Source organism: Parasteatoda tepidariorum, chromosome 4, assembly GCF_043381705.1.
Source record: "Parasteatoda tepidariorum isolate YZ-2023 chromosome 4, CAS_Ptep_4.0, whole genome shotgun sequence".
In the NCBI taxonomy this organism is placed as follows: Eukaryota; Metazoa; Arthropoda; class Arachnida; order Araneae; family Theridiidae; genus Parasteatoda; species Parasteatoda tepidariorum.
In genome coordinates, this window is record NC_092207.1 from 79685318 (window position 1) to 79711131 (window position 25814).

The 25814-nt window shown below is 30.0% G+C and overlaps 1 protein-coding gene across 3 annotated transcripts in view; it reads left to right on the plus strand.

Annotated features, from left to right (window-relative positions):
• Positions 1 to 25814, plus strand: part of LOC107437872 (calcium-activated potassium channel slowpoke-like) — a 218399-nt gene that overhangs the window by 133416 nt on the left and 59169 nt on the right. For 2 of the 3 annotated variants that reach the window (XM_071180103.1, XM_071180104.1), the window contains exons 8-10: positions 3993 to 4084; positions 15585 to 15695; positions 21638 to 21743. In XM_071180103.1, coding sequence (XP_071036204.1) covers positions 3993 to 4084; positions 15585 to 15695; positions 21638 to 21743 — 309 coding nt within the window. Of the gene's footprint in view, positions 1 to 3992; positions 4085 to 7812; positions 7905 to 15584; positions 15696 to 21637; positions 21744 to 25814 lie in introns of all 3 variants that reach the window. The other variant, XM_071180105.1, reaches the window with a different exon arrangement.

Here is a 25814-nt window from a genome sequence, read left to right on the forward strand (position 1 = left end):
ACGGTAAGATTTGTTTATTTACTTATCAGAGAAAATTATCCGACAAAAATCGATGTGATTTCTCAAAAAAGGCCGATTTTTGTTTAAAAAACAATTAAAATAAAAAAAAAATCTTTTTAAAATTAAACCAGTCTTAAAAGCTTACCAGGAATGCTTTTTTGTGAGTTTACAGTACACTGTAAAAAAATTTGTTAAATTTACAGGAAACTGCCATCTGGTGTACTGGTGCTATTTCATAGAAAAATACTGTTATTTAAAAACGCGCACCTGTTTTTTAAGCAGATAGGTACTGCCTGACAGTTGCGTATTGATAAATACTGATAAGTTTAAGCAATCAAGTACTAACAAACTCCGTTATTTTAACAATAAAACTCTCTTATTTAACCAAAACAATCCGAAAAATAGTCATCATTGTGGTCAGTGTTAGCCGAAAGCAGCATTCATACAATCGGTCGAGGCTGGAATTCGAACCTAGGACACCATCTCAGTAGAACGCTAGAGCTCTGACCTCTAGGCCAACACAGCTCTAGTATATCTACATGAAGAAATATCTTAAACTGTTTTTATATTACGAGCCTTACTTGTTGTTAGAAGGAAAAACAGAGAAAAAACGATTTTGTCCAAACGATTTTGACAGCTTTAAACTGTTAAATATACAGAGAAAGTTTGTAAAAAGAAGGGGGATTTTTTACAGTGCTCTGCTAACTGTTAAAAACAGGAAAAAAAATATTTTTTTCGATAAATAATTTTTTTTTCCATAAGAAATAATTTTTTCTTCTTTAGAATTTAGAGTTATTTTTTACAGTGTAGGAGCTATTTTAAACGAAATATTTTAATGTTCTTAGCTGGTTTCTGTTTTATTAATTTTTTTTCAAATAAAAAACATATTTAATGAGGGTAGATATTCCCTTTTGATCATGTTAATTTTTCACCTCATTTCATGTTGAAGATAGATTTGAAACCATCTTTGATTCACTGACTTCTAAAATTATTTAAAAAATTGTTGAATTACTTAAAAAGAAGCTGGAAGATTAAAAATCATAAGCTATCAACTCTGTATTAGAATGGTTATTTATAATTCCTTCCTTAAAAACAAGTTTAGATAAAAATGATGACAATTTTTTTGTCTATTGATAAGCGCACGAAAAGTAACATTAATTGAGGGAGAAATATATGGAGAATTTATTTAGAAAAGTTTGTAAATCAGCTAATAAAATTAATGAGGTGTTATACTTCAAAAAGCCTTTCAACGCTAAATACATCTTCTAATTTAATCAAATAACAACAGAAATTAAATCATTATATCTTCGATGTTTTTTTTCTCGATAATTTTTCATATTTTGAGTGTTCCTTTAAAATCGCCCTTTTTTAAATTTTTGAAAAGAATTTCAAATATACATTTTAAGGGTGGTTTCTATTGAACACTCTATGTAACAATATTTCCCCATTATATGTTCTACTCGAGAAACTTTCCAGAAAGTTTTATTTTTTAATTAGAGCATAATTAACGAAAAATACTAAATGTGCTGTATATTTATTATATATGTGTTTGATTACTTTATACCGGTACTTCTTTATACCGGTTTCTAAATTTTCATAATATTTCTCTTTAGGCTAATAGTTTTTTACACAGAAAAAAATATATAATGTTTTGATTTCATTATATTGTGAGAATAATATTTCAGTAGGATTTTAAATATTAACACGTGGCTGTAGACCCAATATACTGCCCTAACATAGATTTTATTAGACACCTAAAACCTTTGTAGATTCTACTAGACATTTTGTACTGATTAGAAAATTATTTTAGAAAATCTATAGTTTCATTTAACATTGTAAATGTAGTGTTTTTGTTAAGATTGTGTAATTTTGTTGTATGTGAAGAAAACAATCACTTGGTTTTGTCTGGAATAAACAGTCAATATCAGTACATTTTTTTAAACAGTATGAGAAATTAAACAAATATATATATATATATTATTGCTAATTCGTATTTTGTTTCTTATAAAACTGATTTTTTCATAAATGCGTTATTTTATCTTTAAAATATTAGAATAATGTAAATGAATGTTTTTAGAAATTAAGGAAGAACAATAATTTAAAATAATAGCACACTGTAAAATTAAAATAATTTTAGAAAAAAATATAATTAAAATAAGAGTAGTGAATATTTTTAAGTATTTCTTTAATTCTGATACATAAAGGCTTTAATTACAGAAATGATATATTTGAATCACTCTACAAAAATGATACATTATTCTATTATATTCGTATATAATAATACAATATACTTATTCGTATTTAATAATACAAATTGAATAAACATAACAAAAATCCAGTTTGCACATATAATATGTCTTCACTTAATGCTGAAATGTCACTTAAAAATTGCAAATAAAATAATTAAAAATTTAAATCAAAGCATATATTTTGATAAAGTTATATCAAACTGACAGTATTCTTTCTGAATATCTCAAATAATTTAATCGTTTATGGCAGCAATTCTGCAATATGAAATACAATATTATATCAAATATTACAAATAAATTTTCTGACGTGTTTCTGAAAATGATTACCGGAACAGCATGAAAAGAAACTGGGATGAAAGCCGTAATGAATAAAATAATATAAAATTTTACAATATTTTTGTGCATCATAATATATGATAACATTCCTTTTACGGAGAAGTTAAGCATCAGATGTTAGAAAAAATCAGTGTAATTTCTTATTATTATTTAAAAATTAAGAAACTTTTAAAAGAACATTCTTATGAAAAAAGTACTGTTTTAAATTGTTTAATTGATGCTTATTTATCAGTTAACGGACTCCCGACGTGATGAAATTTGAAATGCTATCAATTCGCTCGTATATAAGTTGGTTATGCTTCTTTGGAGCCTTTTCTATTGTTTTGTTTCTTTTGATGTGTCAGAGTTACTATCTGCACAAGTCCTCTATTCACTTCAAAGAAATCTTTTTTCAAATTTGCTGTTTTTTAAAAGAAACTAATCACATAACACCTTTGAAATTTTATTTGAAAACATCTTGTTAGAGCAATATAATTTCATTGTATATTTTTCATACAGCTTATGAATGAAAAGAAGAAATTGCTGTATAGTATGTGAAGTATAGAAAATGATGTTATTAGCTATACACTTTTCAGAAATATCTGAATCATACTATCGTTACCTTGAACCATGTTCTGGAGCAAATTTGCTACAACCTCAATAATGTATTAAATTGAACCATGTTTTTTTTTTCAAAATGAATCATGCTATTGCGTAATGAAGTTTAAGGAGTAAGATAATACGGTTGAACTTAGTACTTGCATTTAAATTACGAAATGCTTGAGTGAATGTTAAAGCACAACACGCTCCAAAGCTTCTAACAATTTAGATTTGAACATTTTGCTTAAATATTCATTTAGTTTTATATTCCATAATGAATTTATATTCCGTAACTAAGTTGCTATTCGCTAAAAGAAAACAAACTCGTTATGCTCTGTTACAAATTTTATAAACAATTTGAACCATAATATCCTTTCAGCTCCATTAGATCTTAATAATGTGGTCCTTCTATGAGCTATATTATAAAGAGATATAATCAATTTCGGACCTTTATTGAACGATACTATGATTCAATTGGAAATTTGGTTCGGTTAAACACCTTATAACGAATGCAGTAAACTTGCATGATAGTATGACTACATGGAACCGGTTTTCTGGTTGATGGCATGGTTTCAACGAACCGATTTTTCTTATTGGAATGCATTTTAAATTTCGATGAAAAAAATTTCCTGGTTCGCTATCCTATCATTTCAATGCACTCGTCTTACGAATCTTACGCAGATAAATACTATAATATAATATTAATAATGTAATGTAATTATTGCGTAATAAGCGATACTGTGGACAATAAGCATATCATAAGAATGTTCTTTTAAAAATGACTTTCGGACAAAACCAATGTAAAAAGTGTGTTTATTTGTGCCTTAGGCCGTCTTTGCGAGCTGTATCCCTGAGATCATAGATTTAGTAGGAACTAGGCCAAAGTATGGCGGAGAGTTCCGTCAAGAACACGGCAAAAGGTACTGCTGTCATAACACAAACCACGTACCTCAATAGTCCATTGCATGAATGCTTCTTGCATGCTTAATTGGTGTTTCTGCTTCTTCTTGTTTAAAATACATCTATCGAAAAACTCAAAGTAAGCTTCCGGATCATTCCATTCCTCCATTAAATATTTAAAGATTTACAGACATTGCTTTGCGGATCTTCATCATCATAGTTGGCCAGACAGCCCAATGTGGGCCAATGTCTTCCTCTGAAGATTTCTCCATAACATCTTCCGATTTATCTTTGATCTCCAATTCTTTTCAGGTTTCGGCAAATAATGTAAGGGGCCAGGATAGCCTGATTGGTAGGCAAATGGGCCCATGTCCAAGGTGTTGTAGTTTCGATCTCTGCCGGTCGAAGACTTCCCGTGTAGTAAATGGTGACTGATGGGCGTTAAATCTGTCAGGACTCAAAGTCCTCCATCTTCCCATAACATATCATACCTCTGGTGGTGCTCATCCAGAAGTTTCCTTGTCTTCTGGATAGAGTTCAAAATTACAAGGCTACGAAGTTGATCATTAGCGGTCGTAAACACAAAAATTGGGTTGGCTGTTGAACGACGTTTAGAAAAAAAAAATTAATTACAATAAAATCAATCTCCACCGAGTCAGCCCATGTATACTGTGGTCTTTTCCGCTTTCTTTTTCCAGTGGGTCCAAAAAGCAATATATTTTTCATTGCATTGTCATCACACATTCGAATCACGTGGGCCATCCAATTCATTCTATTTGTTTTTATGTATTTAATTATACCGTGTTGCATATTTAATAATGCCGGATTACATTTTGTACAGTCCAAAACTATATCTCCTCCAGTTATTGTTTTCATTTACACCACCAAGTATACTCCGCGAAATCTTTCTCCGCTTTACGGATATTGTAGAATAGTTAGGCGCTAAGCATTCTCGCTCAGATATACTAAGACAATTTCGAGATGTTTTGAAACAAAATATCCAAATTCTAATGCAACTTTAAAAATAAAATGACCTGTATAGTAAGTAATAATAAGTAAAAAATAAAACTACAGCGTTATGTACGTTACGTAAAAATTTGAAAAGAAATTAATTTATCTAATGCTTAAAATATCGTAGTGATATTGGGCAAAAATTTCTTGCACTTTCTCAAAACATCGTTGATATTAAAATGACATCATTAATAAAGTTTAAAAAACAAAAAAATTTCTTAATCTGCAAAAACCTACATTTTGAGAGAAAAAGTAAATATTAAAGAAACGCGGGTCTCTTCTATTAAGAAACGTAATGATATTGATTAAAACAGTAATTAGCAGACTTTGTGTTTTCGATAGATGGATTTTCAAGTTCTGCTCAAAGCTAAACCCTTACCGCTTTGCCATGTTGTTATTGGCTTTTGCTTTCTTTCCTCACACATAAACAATCTTCATATTTCCGCTGGGGATATGGTTATTTTAAAACACTTTTTGTTTCTTTCTAAGAGAGTGGCAAAGGTTTATGCTCTAACTTAAATATTGGCATAATTTTATCTTTTTTCTTTCGAACTGTAAGCAAAAGTATTTTTTAAAAACTGAAAGGAAGTATTTTTCAAATACAATACAACAATTCTTTTTAAAACTATGAAGTGTTTTAAATAGTAAAACATAGTTTTTAAAGATTTCATAAAGGTATAAGTCACACGAAATACCCATTTTCCTGTTATTGTTTTAATAATATTCTATAGCTATGAAATTTCATTCTTGCCTTGTTTAATATTTTTGGCTACTTAAAAATTTGCTCTATCGAAGACATCTTGAATTTTGTATACTCAACTTGTATTCAAGTATAACAGCTTTGTATAGTCAAAGATAAATTTTGTCACTTGCTGAAATATACTTGTGATTATGATTTAGAAAAAAACAATGAGAGATAAAATATAGCAAAATTGTCAAATGCATGCATTACTTTGAATCATTACATATCATATCATGGCATTCAGATTATTTTAGTACATGTTGAACATAAGTTGTAAGATTTGTAAAGGATTTAAAAGTGTCAAGGATTTTGTAACCTCACACAAATGCCTCAAAATATTCATTAGATTCTAGAAAACTATTTTTGTTTTTTGACACTCTCAATACTATTTTTTCTATTTTCCGATAAAAAGACAAATTACGCCTTAAATATAGCAAATAAAGTAAGTGTAACAATATTCTCCTAATTAGACAAAACAGTCAGGTATCACAAAGTATCACAAAGCAAAGACAAAACAGTTAGTGCGTTCGTATAAAATTCAGGCTTACTTAGTCTATAGAGCTTATTTAGTCTATAGAGTCTGCGAGATATATGTGACCCGGTTAGACTGTAATATCTGCACTAAATTGCAGAATTGGGCATTTTACAGAATCGGAAGCTAAGACTAAATCCAAAAGACAAGAAAACTAGCAAAATTTTTTTAACACTAAAAATAATTGTTGGAAATTTTTATGTGTAAGTTTATGTAAGAACTATGTGTTTGTTAAAAAAAAGTATTTCAATACGTATTTTAAAACACATTATAAAAAATTTTTCAAAAAAACTAAACTCTGTGGCTCTATAGCCCATGGAGAGCCATGGCCTACTGTGCCCATCCCAATTTTGTTAATCTTGGGTTCTAGAAGGTCAGAAGACAGATGTTCCGGTTGGGTGGTCAGATCAGCTGCTTTAATTTATAAAGCTACTTTAAAATATTATGCACTCACACTAAATCTGAATGCTTTAGAAGATAATCAATTACTAAAACAATCCTAATATTATTTTAAGCAAGTAAAGTCCTAACTTCAAATTTATGAATGAATTTTTGTATATTAATATAAAATTCCATAATATAAAATGCAAAATTACCTAAACAATTTTGCGTAAAACCTTTTTTCAGTAAAAAATGTCCAAAAATTCATAAAATTTTGATTGTTATAAATTTACAAAACACTACTAAAGTCTGAAATTTTCCTAGATTTCATGAAAAAATATATCTTCAATTTCATTTGCTAAATCTTAGAAAAAAATTAAACTAATTTATGTCAAAAATAAACTTCTCGTTCGTCAAAATGCATTTCAAGAATCTACCTTAGAAAGGGACCGCAAACACTAATGGTTTGAAATGCTATTTTTGATCTTTGTTTTTAATAACAACTATTTGCATCTTTATAACTACTTGACACACATAATAAGTGATAACAGCGTGAAAAAAAGCACTAATAATATTTTATAAACAGTCATACAATCGCCTCGTTCTCGAAAGAAGAACTCTCTTCGAAATCGAAGCAAAGAGTCGCCGTAGAAATTACAAACAATTTACAACAAAACAAAAAAATTATAACAGACCAATAGGGTAGGTAGACAAGATTCATCAACAACCGATTCTGAAAAAGATGCTTTATCACAGTACCAAAATAATAATATGTCTGTTTACGAGTCATTATTCATAACCATTTCTCATTGTTTCCACTTGATTTATAAATAACCTTCCAAAGTTTATAAATAACCAAAATATTTATAAAATAACTAAGTTAAACCTTCTTTATTTGTTTACTATTTAAATCACTGAGCTCTTGAAAAATACTTTCCTTTTATTTTTCAATAAAATCTTAAATTCGCAATAATTTCTTAAAAAGAAAGCATAAAACCTTTGACCACGACATTTTGTACTTTCCTTATTTTTTTGTGTTGCTCATATTCGGTATTTCTGTCCGGTGACTGTGGGGCGCATAGGCAGTGTTCGCCAGCTGGATACCTGAAATTACAGAGCTGATAGGTCACCCGTCCAAATATGGAGGAGTCCTCAGAAAGGAAAGAGGCAAGAGGTAACATCTATTATTAATCCTCCCTTTTATCTTACATGCAGTCTCAAATCCCAACATCTGAAATTAAAATGCAGATTTTTCTTATGAATCATCACATCAATTGACTTGTTTCATTCGGGCTCTATTCAACACTGCCAAAAATTTAAAAAAATAAAGCTTAAAAAATATAAAAATAATTTCAAAAGATGTAGAATAATTTTAAAAAATATAAAAATAATTTTAAAATATAAAAATAAAAAATAAGAAAAAAGTTCAAAACAGTAAAACGTTGAACCAAAAAATTAAGCACACGAGCAAAAATGTTACTTTGGCGACTCTAGCAGAGGTCCTACCAGAACACGCAACGAAAGACTAATATTGGAATGTCTAAATTTTATTGCAGAGGACGAATGGTTACGATATTGAACCAACATTCATTTCCATCTAGAACAGGTAGAAACCATAGACACCCCAATGTGGGTCCTGCATTGTAAGCAAGCTATAAAGAAGCAGATCTAGGTTCAATAGAAATAGATCTAGGCTCGATATTGAAAGCAATTCTTGAAAAACCAATATTTTGAAATATAAACCCCTTAATCGAACTCAACATTATAAACTTATTAGAGTCCTAGGTAGAAATTAATGTTCGCCTAATATTAAAACCCATTCTAGGACTAATATTGTAAAATATGGACTCGCCAATATTGACTAGACATTACAAATCTACTACATGCCTAGACAGAAATGAATCTTGGTCTAACATTGAAACCCATTCCAGAACTAATATTACAAAATATAGACTTTTTAGTGTTAGCTTTTATTGTAAGCTTATATTTTTAATGTAGCTTCAAATGACGAATCGAAAACCTTCCATAAGCTTATAACAGAAATGTACAAAATGGCTGTGAGCCAACTTTTTTTAAATTAGTTCAACGATGTTATCATACGCTACCTTGAACAATAAAACAATTTTAATTTGCTGCAATTCACATAAGATGTTGAATTGATATTTTTGTTCATGTTAGATTATGGACGGAGAATAAAAGTTTTGGTAAATTTACCGCACTGAATAGTTAATACATTCAGCTGAAAAATTATAATTCTAACTATAATTACGAGATTATAGTATATTTCTTCAATATTTCTGACAACTTTTATTACTTGCTTTTTACTACTATGGCAGCTCAAACGCATTTTTGCTCAATACAAGCTAATCAAGCAGCTACTTAAATGTATCAAAATACATAGTAATAATACTCTACAACATAAACTAGTTTTTCTGAAATATAATTTGATTGTATTTAATGTAGGAAGCGTGAAAATAATTTTGACAAAGGAAAACAGAGCAAGATTTATATTGTCAACTATTATTTACAAAAACTATATTTTCAATAATTGCATATATTGAATACAATAATCGAGAGATTTTGCATAGAGTTTTTCATACGTTAACTGTAACGCTATCTTTAATTTATACCCTTTAGTAATTCTACTATTTGCAGGGTAGTGTTCACGCTTGCGCTGTAATGCTTAAATAGTGTTAGAGTTACAAAAATCGTAATGCTAGGCAAAATCTTAACGAAATGAGAGAGATTTAGCACACTGATACGGTTTTCCGCTAACACTATTTAGACTTTATAGCACATGCGCAAAAATTTCCCTAATGATCAACAGAATGGCTGAGAAATAGAAAATAAGATTAGCGTCATGGTTTTCATGAAACATATAGTATGCAAAATCTTTCTCATAAGCAAAGAAATGTTTTCTGTCAAAAAATAAAAACATTAGATTTTTTTTCTCCATAATTCATGAAAGCAATTTATTAATCAAATTTAAATTTTTATATCTGAACTCTTACTGTATAGTATCATGAATAGAATAATTACACATTTGTAATAATATTATTTATAATAATAATATTTATAAGGCATTGTTCATAATAATATTAACTTTAATATCTGATGCAGGGTAAGCGATTATCAATACTTTGCTGTTAATATTCTTGTGATGATTTATAAGAGGTCTGTCTAGACCAACATTTAGTCTTTTTATAGATAGATAGATAGAAACAAGTTATGATAGAAAAAACAGGCTTTATAGACTCCTTCTCTAACCAATTCTAACAACTCCAACCTTTACAGAAGCCTAGGAAAATAGCTTAAAATAAAAAAAAGAAGTCCCCTTAACTCAGTTCCTATTTCCTTAAAACCCAAACGTATTCCTTACTTTTATTGTCTCTTTTTTATTACTTTTTCAAAACTTAAGTAATTAGTTTTTATTCTGCTCTAATTGATGTTGTAGATATCAACATTAATTTTCTAAACGCATTATTCTTATTTATTTTTTTTACAAATTTCTTTAAAATGTTAGAATTAATCCACTATTATTTTTGTCTGATATTTTTGCTTCATGAAAAGTGTAAAAATAGTTTAAATTATTAAAACTCTAAATGTTGCTTTGTGTGTTTTAAAGTGAGCAAATGGAACAATTTGCTATAAAAAGCTTAGAAAGCGCTTGCAATTTGCGCCTGCACATGCTACTGCATAGTTTTTCATTCTGCTGCTTTATTGTGTATCTTTGATGGCTTTGGATATGCTTAATTCATTCTAGCTGCAATTGTTGTGCGTATTAGAGAGTAGAATTATAATGTTTTTACTCATTTTTTAATACTGCTCCACTCATTGTATAAAAGCGTCGACATTAATAAATTTAAATAATAATTGCGCGCTTAGCTACTACTATGTACTTTAGAAAATGCCCAATGATTTGCGAAACCAATCACGGAAAAACCAATGAAGATAGAAATCTATGTTTTACAGCATTCTGCTTGGGATAACAAATTCATATTCTCCTCAAGTATCAAATTTATTCACAAAGTTCGACAACTGATGAGCCTGCCAGCTAAAAAGTCTACCAAAAAAATTTCATAACCTCCATTTCCGACAGCAACGTGATGTATTTTGGAAACAAAATTATTCAAATATTTAATGCATTGAAAATATTGTTTTATAGTCCTTCTTTAATGTAGATCAAAATTCTGGCAAATTTATAGTACTGTAACCATAATTCTGGTAATAAAACTAAAATATACTGTTAAAACATTCATTTAATAATTTTTCTGTTTATATGGTAACGGTTTACCGGAAATTCTGTTTTTCTACAGTATAGTTCTTATTACCACACATTTAGTAAAAAGTACGAAGCTGAAAGTAAATTTAACCAAATAAATGGTTTTTATGCCATACTTTAAGGCATCATGATAAAATAAAATTTTCGAAATTTATCATATATTAAGCAATCATATTTTATTGTTAATTCTACCAAAATCATTATCAAAGCGTTTTGGTAAAAATTACAGAGCATTTTGTTATTCCCATAGAACCAGAAACTATATTCTGGTAAGTTTTTATGCTTTTTTTTTTCGGTGTTGTAGAGCAATCTCATCTGTAGACGAACTTTACAAAATACATTTGAAATTAGGAGAATAAATACTTGGTTAACAAAGCAGAAAGCAGCAAATCGTACAATTCTGTCTGCTTTCATCATTTCGTTTGAGCATTGCTTTCATCATATCATTTGATTTCTTTAAGCATCCAGACGCTTTAAGAACACCCTGTAATTTCTTACAATCAATAAGAAGAATCTTTAATGTCGAGCTTTTAACCAATGTGGTATTTGTGAAATGTGTGCATTGTGCTAAAAATATTTTATATTTATGTTTATTTTATTAAATGTAAAAATTATAAATTATTGCAGTAATTCCATACATCCAGAAAACTTTTCTTAAAACCTTACACACAAAATTATTTTGTAACAAAATATTACCTACAATATTTGTATTTTCCTACCACTGAGATTTTTGTTTTTATCACCCATTATTTATATTGTGCATCCCTGTAACGAATTTTGTCATTTTGAAAATAATCAGACAGTGAAATATAAAATAACTTATTTTGCGTGGTAATAATCGATAACTTAAAACATTTTGAACATTGTTTGAAATCTATCGGCTGTAGTATACATTTTTAATAGTTATAATATTTTATAAAGCTGTTTTTTAGATAATAATAAAATTTATTTATCTAAATATGTCCAATAGATATTCAATTTCAATTTTTATCAAAGATACTATCTTAATTTCGATGAATTTTAAATCAAGTTATTTAAGTCTAACTATATTTACATTTATTAAAAAATTAATAAAAATATTTTCCATGCTTTAATGACAAGTCTTCATTTAAAATAAACATTATGAAACTATATGTTTTTCTTATTGATTCTATGAAAATGCTAAGTATAAAAATTCAAAACATAAAAAAGTATTGCCAAATATTTGAAAAAAAATATACCTGTTAAATACCTATTGGATATCCCATTTTTTATGAATGAATATACCTTTGTGGATCACATAAAAGTAAATTATAAATTAATTAAAATCGAATTTTAATAGCCACTTTTAATGTGAAACATATTTTGCCTTGAATTAAAGACTTAGGATATAAAAAGCGAATGCATTAATAAATTAACATAAAATGAGAAAATGAATATATTTATTCAATACACTTTGGTTTAAATTATGAAAAATAAATAATATTAAATCAAAAATAGTTTCCATAGCATGTTTGTTTGTTTCATGGTATCAATACTTTTAACTGAATCTTAATAACTTTTTTCTCACAAAACACAATTTACGAACTTACAATAAAAACAAAACATGATTTAAGCATAATATTTTACTTTTTATGAGATGGAAAATAATATACAATAAAACCTTCAAAAAATTTAATTTTTATTTTTTGGGGAATCTTTATTATAGTTCAAAATAGGCAAACATTTATTAAAAATATTAATGTCAATAAAAGTTATGAATTGCTGTATCCATAAAAAATCCCCAATGAATTGTTATGAAATGACATTTCACTTACAATGCATATAAATAGTAACTTTGTTGTGTAGCTTTAGTTTGCTGTAAAAAAGTGTTTTACTACCAATTGTGTTTGGTTGCATTAACGACAATGCTGTCATCATTTCAAATAAACTTATAAATTAATTCATTTCAAACACCATACGTGAAACATATTTAAAAATGTGATAAGAACTTCAAAAAAAGCGTTACGCGAAACCATTTTAATTTCGTTTTTAAACAATATTGAAATGACTCGGAAATATTAGAAAAAGGAAAACTTCTCTAAAAAATTTACTTTTTGAATTATATGTACCATGAAAAAATAAATGTAACAAGTAACTGTCCTTGATACGACTTTCTGTAATTGGCAGTTTTACTACGCTCAGAAAATATTTTTTTAAACTATGCAATTAAAACTACTCAAAACTAAATTCAGTTTTTTTTTTAAAATTTGGTTTCAGTTTTCAATTCACTGGCAAATATTGAAAACTTTAAGAAAGAAATTTAAGCATTTTCTCAAAAATATATTTATTTAACTTTTCATTCATAAAAGTTGATGTAATTATTTTTTTTAAAAAAAATTCAAAGTCCTTAGTAATGAATCACATTCAACAGCTTAGAGATTTAAGAAAAAAACTATGCAAAAGCTAAAATATAATTTAATTTGTAGTCGAAAAAATTTCCATCTTGACAGTGCAATTATTTCCCCTGTCTTTCCAAACGACCTAACGCCCCCTCCCCCCATCTTTTTCAACATGCCTGTATTAAAGTTTTTTTTTCTGCCTCAGGGGTACTCTCTATCATATTTAAACTCTTTTCATAAAAAGAAAAGCTCGTCGTGGTGGAGATGTCTTTATCGATGAAGGCAACTTTATTATTATTTTATTTTTTATCTTCCAAACACTCTTAAGTAATAGCAGTTTAAAAACTTCCTGAAAATAAAATTTGTTGAATGCAAAAATGGGTTTGGCAGTAAAAAAAAAAATATTATCATACTTTTCCTGTTAAAGATTTTTACGAAAATATTCCATTAAAAAAAAGCAAAGTAAAAGAAAAGTTGAACGGTGAAGTCCCGCAAGCATTTTTATGGGAGATTTTATTAAGTGTCCCAAACCATTTTGACAAAGCCTAAAATAAGTTTATTTTACGACAAGACTCCCTTGTTTATTATATATATCACATGATAAGAACTCAGAAAGCAAATAGTTAATGAAATAATGTTTAATATAAAATATCTATTATTAACTTAAAAATTTTTAACACAAAAAATTTTACAAATTTTAAATAAAAAGAAAAATTTTAAAAGTAATTAATTAATTAAGATAAAAACAAATTAACCACTAGAGGACCTTATCTTTTTTTTCATTCTCATGGATATGTTTGAAAATAAAGGCACTTTCTTGTATTGTGTCAATATTGTGAATTTTAAATATATTAATACAGCAGAGTGAGCAAAACCAGGAAAACGAGACCAACTTTTATGTAGGAAATTCTTTTAATCTAACAACTTTAATCGAAAATTTTATTCTGAAGCAAGCTTATCACGGAATATTTTTTGTCGGGTTAGAGAATGCTTTTAAGCTGGATTTGTTTAATGCAAAAGCACAATATCTCATACTTATTGCTTCGTTATTGTAACTTCTAATTATTAAAAACCATCTATTTTATTAAGAAATCAACTTGGTTTTATTATGTGAAAACTCATTTAGTTAGTTTTTCTGTTAGGAAGCAAAATATATTCGAATTATTAACTTAAACATTACTCAAATATCTGCTATGCAATTTGTCAGTATTACTGAAACATATCCGTAACACAAAACTATGTTTGTCTTAAATCTGATCAGCATTTCGCAGTTGATTCCTTCTAACATGAGTATTTTTGCCGTTGGTTAGTTCGACGGCTTATCATTAAATCTATAATAGTTTAGACCTATTGACAATTATGTTTTACAAAACAGCCTTTTAAAATATAATTACTTCATGAATTTAAATTGCACTTTATACGGAAAAGGGAAATATATTTTATCATTGGTCAGTTATGCTGTGTTTATAACAAGTAATTTACAAGTTAATAAATCCTATCAACTGACAGTGTAGACTTACATCATAGAACTTCACTGTTAAACAGTATTTAGATTTCAATTTAAAAAATCAGCTTAACATTAAAGGAACATTAACATTAAAATGAAAAGTTAAAATTAAAATCAGTTCATATTCTTGAAAAAATTAGAGAATTGTACTTTAAAGTGCGAAAGAATAATAAAATAAGAAAATAATAAAGAATAATTAAAAAATAAAGGAAATATAAACGAAAAATGAATGGAATTCAGAAAATCTGCTTGAGACACCCAATTTGCATTCATGAAGAAGATTTTCTGTGAATAACTGCTTAATAAAACAAAAGACCGTTATTCGTGTCCCTAAGTCCCATTTAGAAAAATGCATAAAATATAAAAAAAAAATAGATTCAATACATTAAAACTAAAACAATTTATGTACTAAAAATGAACAAAGTATACAGGTAAAAATTCAATATACTCACAAAGAACAACATACCATTCTAAAGCTTATTTAAAATTGAAGTAGTCGTGAAACGCGTCAAATTAGCATTTAAAAATTACCATTGCCAAAAAAATGAACATAAAGAAAAATTTGTGGCATTAAATCGAAATAATAAATTGTTGTGGGTCGTTGTTAAAATCGTTTTATCATTTTAAGCTCTACAATCTAACCAAAATACAACGCCTTAAATTTCTGAGGAAGTGTTTTAAAGTTGATATGTCATGTAATTTTAGACACATTGTGGTGTGCGGGCACATCAACTATGACTCCGTGTCCTACTTCTTGAAAGACTTTCTTCACGAGGACAGAGAAGATGTAGACGTTGAAGTCGTCTTCCTTCATAGGTAAATATTTGTTTAACAGTTTTCTTATAATATCATCAGAACTTTAAAATTTACTTGAATTATATTATAGCAATAAAAAATTAGAGAATTATACTTGAATTGAAAAAAAAACTGAAATTGAACAAAAGAGAATGAATGCAATACAGGTCTTCTTCATAGAACAGTTGCATGCATTTATGTTGGAGCTTTTCTCTTAGTTACATGAATGCAATACAGGACTTTACTGAATGCAATACAAGGAGTTACTGTTTAGAAAAAATAAAAGTGTTATTCTTGTCTAAAAGCTGCATTTGAAGGTAGGTAGGTACTTTATTTATGTAGCATTAAAGTTGTCTATCAGTGACGGTCAGGGAAACATCTTTGAGGATAATCTAATGACATTTCAACACAATTTTGATCCTCTGCGAGTCCCGCAGTGGACTGATCGTTAAGACACGGTTCCCAGCAGATCACCAAAGTCAAGCATCACTAGCTGCTGGCTGTCAGTGTGCGGGTGGGTGACCACTTGGATCAGTCTGCGTAGGGACCGAGGGTGTGCGGTATTGGTCCTCGTTAAACTGTTCTACCGTGAAGTGCAGGTCGTCGGGCTACCGAAGCGGGGGTGCCATCCCCTCTGCAGAGGATCAAAATTGTGATGGCATGTCTTCGGATCATCCTGAAGGATGTTTCCCAGACCGTCGCCAATAGCCCATTGTGCAGCTCCAGTGCGACGTAAATGAGCTACTACTATTACTACTACTGATCCTCTGCGAAGGGGATCGAAATTGCTTTAGTAGCCCATCGGCCACCAACGAAGTTGAGCACTTCACTGTTGAACAACTTAACGAGAACTGATACCGTGCACCTTTGGTCTCAACACAGGCTGTTCAAAGTGGTTTACCAGCCGCTTGCCGATGCTTGACTTCAGTGTTCTACTTTGAACCCTGTCTTCACGAACAGTCCACTTGTTGCAAGCCGCATTTGTAAAAACACTTAAAACATGAAAAAAATTACTTCACATTCAATACATGTCAATACAAGGTCGTATAAACAGCGTGAAGATGTGGTAAACCGCATCATTTGCAATTGCCAATATAATCGCCGGATATCCATGTAGGATTTTGCTTCAATAAAATCTTTTCTTTTACGATAAGAACTTGTCTGGGTGATTTCAACTTTGCAACATCATATTCTCTTAAAATTGTATGTGCCTCAAAGTGCCCAAGTGGTCAATTAGCAGGAAAGTATATTTTAGTTCGAGTATTTTAGTTCTCGAGTCTCTGATCAAGGACAAATGAGCATTTTAAATAGTGATAACAACCTTTTACTCTGAAATGAGTAATCTAGGGCGAACTCTCTAGCTGCATACATGCAGCTAGAGAGTTAAAAACTGTTCTCATCTTAAACAGATTTTGGAATTCAGGAGAGGATTCCAGACTTCCAGAATGTTCTTAATTTCAAGGAGATTTCCAGAACTTTTTAACAAAAACAAGGAGTACTCTCTTTGCTACTTTATTTAGCAGACTGCGAAAAAAACACAATCGGTACTTTTGCGACAGTATAACATATTTTATTTTATTGTAAACTGCTGTTTGTAGAAAATGCAACACCATGAAGGAATCATCAGAATCAAATGAAATATTATTTTAATAATGGATATAGGATATTATGCAAATTAATAAAGTTTCAGAGCCATCGCGCGTGCGTGGCGCGCGCAGCGCCCTCTGAATTGATGCTGAAAGCGTATAAATAAAGTGCTGTAGCGGGACGTTGAAAATAGTCTATGATTATTTGTTAGTGGCAAACGTTTAGTGAGACCTGAGTATGCCTCCACGACGGAAGAATAAGAAATTCAAGCAACTTACGGAGTTTGAACGAGGGAGGATAATCGGCCTTCGAGAAGGAGGATTTTCCTATCGCGCAATAGCAGCTCGTATGCAGCGGAACAGTTCCACAGTGATGCGAGTTTGGAAGCAGTGGACCGACGAGCACCGAACAACTCGAAAAACAGGCACTGGACGACAGAAGGTGACGTCAGAGCGCGATGATCGACACCTGCTCCGCATGGCGGTGAATGATCGCACAGCTTCCTCCAGGCAGCTGGCAGCACATTGGTCTACTGCTACAGGTGTACAATTGTCGGCTTCGTCAATTCGTCGTCGTCTGCTGCGCCGTGGATTGCGTGCAAGGGTGCCATTATACAGGATTCCCCTCACGGCGGATCATCGACGGCTGCGTCGGCAGTGGGCTCTTGAGCACAGAGACTGGCGAGCTGATTGGCACCAAGTTGTCTTTTCAGATGAATCACGCTTCAATTTGTGGACCCATGATGGCCGTGTTCGTGTTAGACGTTATGCCGGTCAACGCTGCCTTCCTGAGTGTATTATTGAACGACATAGTGGTCGAACACCCGGAGTTATGGTCTGGGGTGCGATTTCGTATCATGGACGATCCAATTTGATACGAATTGAGGGTAATCTCAATAGCAACAGATACGTCCGTGAAGTGCTACAGCCCGAAGTCGTTCCTTTCCTTCAAGGCATCCCTGGAGCTATCTTTCAGCAGGATAATGCACGCCCACATGTTGCGCGGACTGTTAGAGACTTCTGTTCAGCACAACGCATGCAACTTCTTCCTTGGCCTGCTTATTCGCCGGATATGTCGCCTATTGAGCACGTGTGGGATATGGTTGGTCGGCGTCTCACTCGTGATCCGCGTCCTGCAGTTTCCAAAGACGAACTTTGGTTGCGCATACAAGCGATATGGAATTCTCTTCCTCAAGCAGATATTCAACATCTGTTTGACTCCATGCCACGTCGTATAGCAGCACTTATTGCAGCGCGTGGTGGCTGCACCAAATACTGATTTCGGACGCTTAATTTGTTTCTTTTGTTTTGAAAATTTCATCATTTATTTGTATCAGTACAAGTCGTTTCTGCATTAAATTTCATTTGATTCTGATGATTCTTTCATGGTGTTGCATTTTCTACAAACAGCAGTTTATAAACGTCGTTGAACAGCCGACCCAATTTCAGGTTTACAACTACTAATGACTCCGTAGCCTTGTAATTTTGAACCAATCCGGAAAATAACGAAATTCCTAGATCAGTACTCCCAGAGGTATGATTTGTTATGGAAACGTGGAGAACTTTGTGACTCGACAGATTTAACGTGCATCAATCACCATTTACTACACGTGGAATCTTCAGCTGACTGGGATCGAACCCCTGACTCCTTGGACATGCGCCCAGTGCTCTACCAACCAATCTATCCGGGCTCCGTATAACATATTTGATGCAAAGACAAAGTCTGAAAAATTATTTCACTGGCTATCTGCAACCCATCAGCATAATTTTTCAAAATTGCCACATCATTATAGCATAATTCAAAAAAAATCTGCACAATTTGTAGGGTTTTACTCATAAAAATATTAATTTAAATAACTTCGAAAGGTTTTTGGTGAGCATGTGATGAGGGTGAAGGAAAAAACAGCAAATTCGCTGGCCCCACAGCAATTTTTTTATGTTTCTCAACTATCTTATTGCCTAATTTCAAAATACTAGGTTGCTTTATAACAGTCTATTGTAAACATTCCCCAATGAGTGATATATGACAGCCGTAAGAGATGGTTATAAGATACTGGTAGGACGAATTACTGCCATCCTGTAAGAAAGTAGTAAACAGCAAAGAGAGAAATGTTTCTGCCATCTAAAAAAAAAACATCACGTATCAGCATTATTCAGACAATAAAGTGATGTGAGCTTCTAAAAAGAATGTTCACTTTTTGGTTCGTAGAAATTCGATAGTAAAGTTCATATAGAAAAAGGTATCAGTGAGTTGTATTTTTAAGCTGAAGGTAATTACCCAACCTCGAAATATGATCCCAATAGTTTAGTCAGGAGAGCGCGCCTAAGTTTAGTCTCCTTAATGTTAATTTTAACTTTTTCGTATTTCGTTAAATCTCGAGAACTTTTAGAGCGAATTGAAAAATTTTGACACACAATTACAAAATTCGTTTATCTAAAGATAATTCTATCAAAAAAACAATTCTATTATTATTTTTATTATTTATTTTATTTAACAATTTTCGAAAATATTTTGGGTTCTAAGGTATACAAAGTTTTACATCATTTTAAAGAATATAATTTTACAAAGCAAATTACAAAATTTGAGCATAATCGGTCAAATAGTTCCTGAGAAATCGAATTTTAAATATCTGACTCTTTTAAAGTAAATATGTTGCTGAATAGAAATATGTAGCATGGAATATTTTGAATAGAGAAATAGCACATGACTGACTTATAAATGCAATAAAATAATTTTTTTTTTAAAAATTGATGATAAAATAATTAATATTAATAATTTCTTTAGTAAGTTCTAATTACAACGTAAAAAAATCAAAAATTTCAATTTTTTGCACTTTTTACAAATTGTAGAATATTTTTGTAGGGTAATTCTTAACTCAAATAATAATGCCATATAGCACCCGAAGGTAACTCAGATCTAATTTCTTACATTTTTTATAAATTTTCTTAATCATTCAAAACTGCAATCAGCAAGAGTAGATTCAATTATATTTATGGATAAGAAACTGAGTGTATACAATAAAAAGATTCTAAACCCGGAACAGAATTTCGAAAACTTCCGGTGTATTCCTGCGCTTTTGTTATGTCTTCAAGATGATGTCTTAACAGGCTTAAGTAGATTAATCACTGAGCTTTGTGTTTAAAATTGTAATTAATTTTACCATTCATAAGATTTTTCTGTATTTTATGAATTCTAAATGTTTGAGAACAACAAATTGATTTAAGGAAATTAATGTAACAAAATAACATAGAAACTGTAAGGCTTGCAATATTTTGAGTGTTATTTTCTTAGCTAATGTTATTTCATGCATTAGGTTCTTAAAAGATAAATAATACTAAAACTTGAATTCAGCACAAGTCATTTTGTAAATAATACAATAACAATACGCTTGCTATTTTTAGATTAAGGATAAAAATTAATTAAATTTGATAGTCCGAAAGTTTTGTTTCGAATTTTAACTGATAGCGTTTCCTGTGCTTAGCTTTGTGCAGTTCTCCATCCATATATGAAAAGGCACACGGAGAAAAAAATTCAGGTAAATTTACGTTACTGATATGACATTTCTAGTAAAAAAAATAATTCTGGTATTAAAAACCAAAATATAATTCATTCATTTAATAATTTTCATATGGTAACAGTTTACCAAAAATTCTGGTTTTCAAAATTATAGCTCTTATTACTACACATTTAGTAAAAAATTCAAAACTCAAAAGTAAATTTTACCGAATTAGTGGTTTTTATGACATGCTCTAAGGCAGCAGTTCCCAAATGATGTTCCGCGAAACCATAGAGTTCCGATAGTATAAATTTTTTGAACCAGTAGCAATTTTTGAAACTTGCCATTATTTTCATATCCAAACAATAAACCATCATTTTTTTATCCAGCTTATTTATAATAAATTATTTAAGTAAAATAACAATAAAAATACGCTAATTTGTTTTAAAAAATATTTCTTCCAACTATAACATATTAAATAAATTACGATTTTTCTTAAATGCTTTATGCATTTGTAAAGAAAAATAAGAAGAAAGTTGCAATCTTATGATTAAAAAAATTTACCGCTGATCTAAGTTACCATAAAAAATTACCAAATTTTACCACATTTACCAAATTATATCTCACTCTATGAAACCATATTTTATTGTCAATTTTACTTAAATCATTACCGAAGCACTCCTGTAAGACTTTCCAGAGAAAATTTAAATTTTACCATATTCTGCTCGTTTTGGCCATGCGTTATTTCTCAGTGCATGCAAACAGGAAACTCCACCAAATTTCTTCCTCGGAAATCAAATTTTCATATAGGGGTCCTATAATCAATTACAGTTGCTGTTTCTTTGATATAAATTTTTTTTTATTTGTTTGATTTTTTTAGAAAACCTCCTGACCTAGAGTTGGAGGGTCTCTTCAAGAGGCACTTCACGACAGTCGAATTTTTTCAAGGTACCGTCATGAATCCTGTTGATTTGCAAAGAGTAAAGGTAAATATATGTTTTTTGCATGCTTTTTAATGTACGCATATGTTTAAGAAAAATCAAATTTCGTGGTTAATATATGCTTAATATATGCCTTTAAATATGCTCATTAGCTTACGAAAAATCTAATTTCGTGGTAAATATATGTTTTATGCATACTTTTTAATGTACGCATATGTTTAAGAAAAATCAAATTTCGTGGTTAATATATGCTTAATATATGCCTTTAAATATGCTCATTAGCTTACGAAAAATCTAATTTCGTGGTAAATATATGTTTTATGCATACTTTTTAATGTACGCATATGTTTAAGAAAAATCAAATTTCGTGGTTAATATATGCTTAATATATGCCTTTAAATATGCTCATTAGCTTACGAAAAATCTAATTTCGTGGTAAATATATGTTTTATGCATACTTTTTAATGTACGCATATGTTTAAGAAAAATCAAATTTCGTGGTTAATATATGCTTAATATATGCCTTTAAATATGCTCATTGGCTTACGAAAAATCTAATTTCGTGGTAAATATATGTTTTATGCATACTTTTTAATGTACGCATATGTTTAAGAAAAATCAAATTTCGTGGTTAATATATGCTTAATATATGCCTTTAAATATGCTCATTGGCTTACGAAAAATCTAATTTCGTGGTAAATATATGTTTTATGCATACTTTTTAATGTACGCATATGTTTAAGAAAAATCAAATTTCGTGGTTAATATATGCTTAATATATGCCTTTAAATATGCTCATTGGCGTACGAAAAATCTAATTTCGTGGTAAATATATGTTTTATGCATACTTTTTAATGTACGCATATGTTTAAGAAAAATCAAATTTCGTGGTTAATATATGCTTAATATATGCCTTTAAATATGCTCATTGGCTTACGAAAAATCTAATTTCGTGGTAAATATATGTTTTACGCATACTTTTTAGTGTACGCATATGTTTAAGAAAAATAAAATTTCGTGGTTAATATATGCTTAATATATGCCTTTAAATATGCTCATTGGCTTACGAAAAATCTAATTTCGTGGTAAATATATGTTTTACGCATACTTTTTAGTGTACGCATATGTTTAAGAAAAATAAAATTTCGTGGTTAATATATGCTTAATATATGCCTTTAAATATGCTCATTGGCTTACGAAAAATCTAATTTCGTGGTAAATGTTTTATGCATACTTTTTAATGTACGCATATGTTTAAGAAAAATCAAATTTCGTGGTTAATATATGTTTAATATAATAGCCTTTAAATATGCTCATTAGCTTACGAAAAATCTAATTTCGTGGTAACTATATGTTTTATGCATACTTTTTAATGTACGCATATGTTTAAGAAAAATCAAATTTCGTGGTTAATATATGTTTAATATATGCTTTTAAATATACTCATTAGCTTACGAAAAATCTAATTTCGTGGTAAATATATGTTTTATGCATACTTTTTAATGTACGCATATGCTTAAGAAAAATCAAATTTCGTAGTTAATATATGTTCAATATATACTTTTAAATATGCTCATTAGTTAACGAAAAATCAAATTTCGTGGTAAATATATATTTTATGCACACTTTTAAATATACGCAAAGGTTTAAGAAAAGTCAGCTTGCATGGTAAATATATTTTTTATGCATACTTTTTCATATACGCATACGTTTAAGTTTTTTTTCTCGAACTCCACAACTATAATATTGAAAAACCCATCGTTTCAAACGCGAAATAGAGCTAATAAAAACGGGATATAAAAACAAAGAAACATAATATAGATGTGCTTCTAAAGTGCACGCACGCAATTATTTATTCAAAATTTTAACTTAACGATAAATTAATGTGAATGTTCTTTTTCAAAACAAGCGATTAAAATATTATAAGAATAACAGAGAGGAATCTTTTTTCTTCAATTTTTCCTTATTTTTTTTCTCTTTATTGCATATTATTTGCGATTTAAAAGCTCATTTTTAGAACACCATAATTTAAAAGTAAAATTTTTTTCCACACGAGAACGTCATTTAGTCTTTTCTTTAATTTAAGAAAGGACACGGAAATGCTATCTTTAATTCAAAAATACTTTTAAAATAAAGAAATGTTCCGAAACTATTTAGAGAAAAGAAATGAAGTAAAATGCAGAAGCACATTAAAATCCGAAACTATTTTAATCCATTTAACCCAAACATGGAAAAAGACTAAAAAAAGATAGTTTTAATCAAATTTTTTGTATTAAATTTCAGTGCAAGAAGATGGAAAAAGTTAAATCAAAAATTGTTCAATTGTTAAATGAAAAGTTTTTTTTAAAATCTTTTTAAGAAAAGTCCGGATTTTTTTTCAAAGTTAAAAATGAAAAATGTGTCATTTGCAGTCCATTTTTAAATTAATAACAATAAATACAAAGCTAGAAAAAACTTTCAATCCAGTAAAAAAGTTATGAGAAAATCAAAATGAAAATAAAAGGGATTGAAATATTTTTATATCATTATTTTTTTTAAGAGATAATGCAAAAAGCAGGATTTATAATTTTATAGTTATCAAAAAATAGTGATATGTACAGACTTAGTATTTCAGCCTAAATAAAAAACTAAAAGCCAACATTAGAAAAAGTGTATAAAAATATTACAAAAAATTTAGATGTTTGTGTAAAAGCCATTTTTCCAAATTACTTCAAATATTCTAGTTTTCATGTTTGAAACTAGTTTTCGACTATGTTTCGAATATGTTTTATGTCATTCATCTTCGATAGCAAATTTCTTTTGTATTGATGAGGTAAAGTGCCTCCCAATTACATAAACTCTTCGTGCCAAGTCACCCCTTGAGTTCTCTTTTAAGCTGATGTCTGGAGACTTAGCTGGCCATTTCAAAGTTTCAGCATTGTTGTTTGGAAACAATTTCTTGTAGAATTATATGAATTGATTTTTACAGTGTTTACTATTATATCAACTTTCACCTTCAAGAAATTCAGTATTTTGCAAAATCTGACTTCCTAGAACGTTTTAGTAAGCTCGTAAATTCATTTCTCCCGTAACGAATGCAATTGAACCCACGCCTTTGTCAGCAAAACAACCCCGGGTCATCACAGAACCTCCGCCTAATGAACGCTTTGAGAATATTTCTATTTCTTTTTTTTTTTAAAAAAAAATCCTGCCAATAATACTTCTATTGAACTGATCCAGCCAAATACCATTTTCTTTCATCTGAAATTTTTTTATATCCATTGTTTGCGCCAGGTTAGACTTGCAGGCTGTGGTTTAAACACTCTATTCTGTGCCTCTGCAGCAACTCAGGTTTAGTCGATTTTTCTATATAAACTAATCTTTCAGACCTTCAAATTAAGTTATACATCGCGTTTGGTCAGACATTTAAACTTGAGCCGTGATGGCTCAGGTTTGCCTTCCAGTGAGGTGAACGGGCTCGAATCCCAGCGATGGCTGGTCGATACGAATTCCGCATCCAGTTTGCACCCACCACAGTGCTCACGTTAAATATCCTCAGTGGCAGACGGATCATGGGTTAGAGTCCCCTTGCCGCCAGGCTAACCGTGGGTGGTTCTCGTAATCTTCCTCTCCATGTTACGCAAATGCGGGTTAGTTCCATCAAAAAGTCCGCCTCGACGGCAAATTTCTCCCAATACTTGATCCAGGAGTTCCTTTGTCTTCAGGATTAGGATTAAAATTATAAGGCTACGGAGTTGAACATTAGCAATCGTAAACCCAAAATTGGTTCTGCTGTTCGACGACGGCTATAAAATAAAATAAAAAAGATTTAAACTTGTCACTTGAATAAGTTTTCCGATTGAGTATTTTCCCGGCGATGTAAGTCTGCAAATGCTTTTTTCATCTCACAAGGACAGGACATAGTTTTAGATCTTCAACCGGCACTTTTTTTTTGCATAATTGCCTTTCAATTTTAAGAAAATATTTACTGCAGACTTAGATCTTCCAATTGTTATCACAATATGACAACATACTTCTTTAGAAAAGTTTCAATCTATTCTCCTTCGTGATAATTAACTTCTTTCCTTTCACCTTCTTTACAAGGAACTCCAAAAATTCAATGAAAATATATGCAAA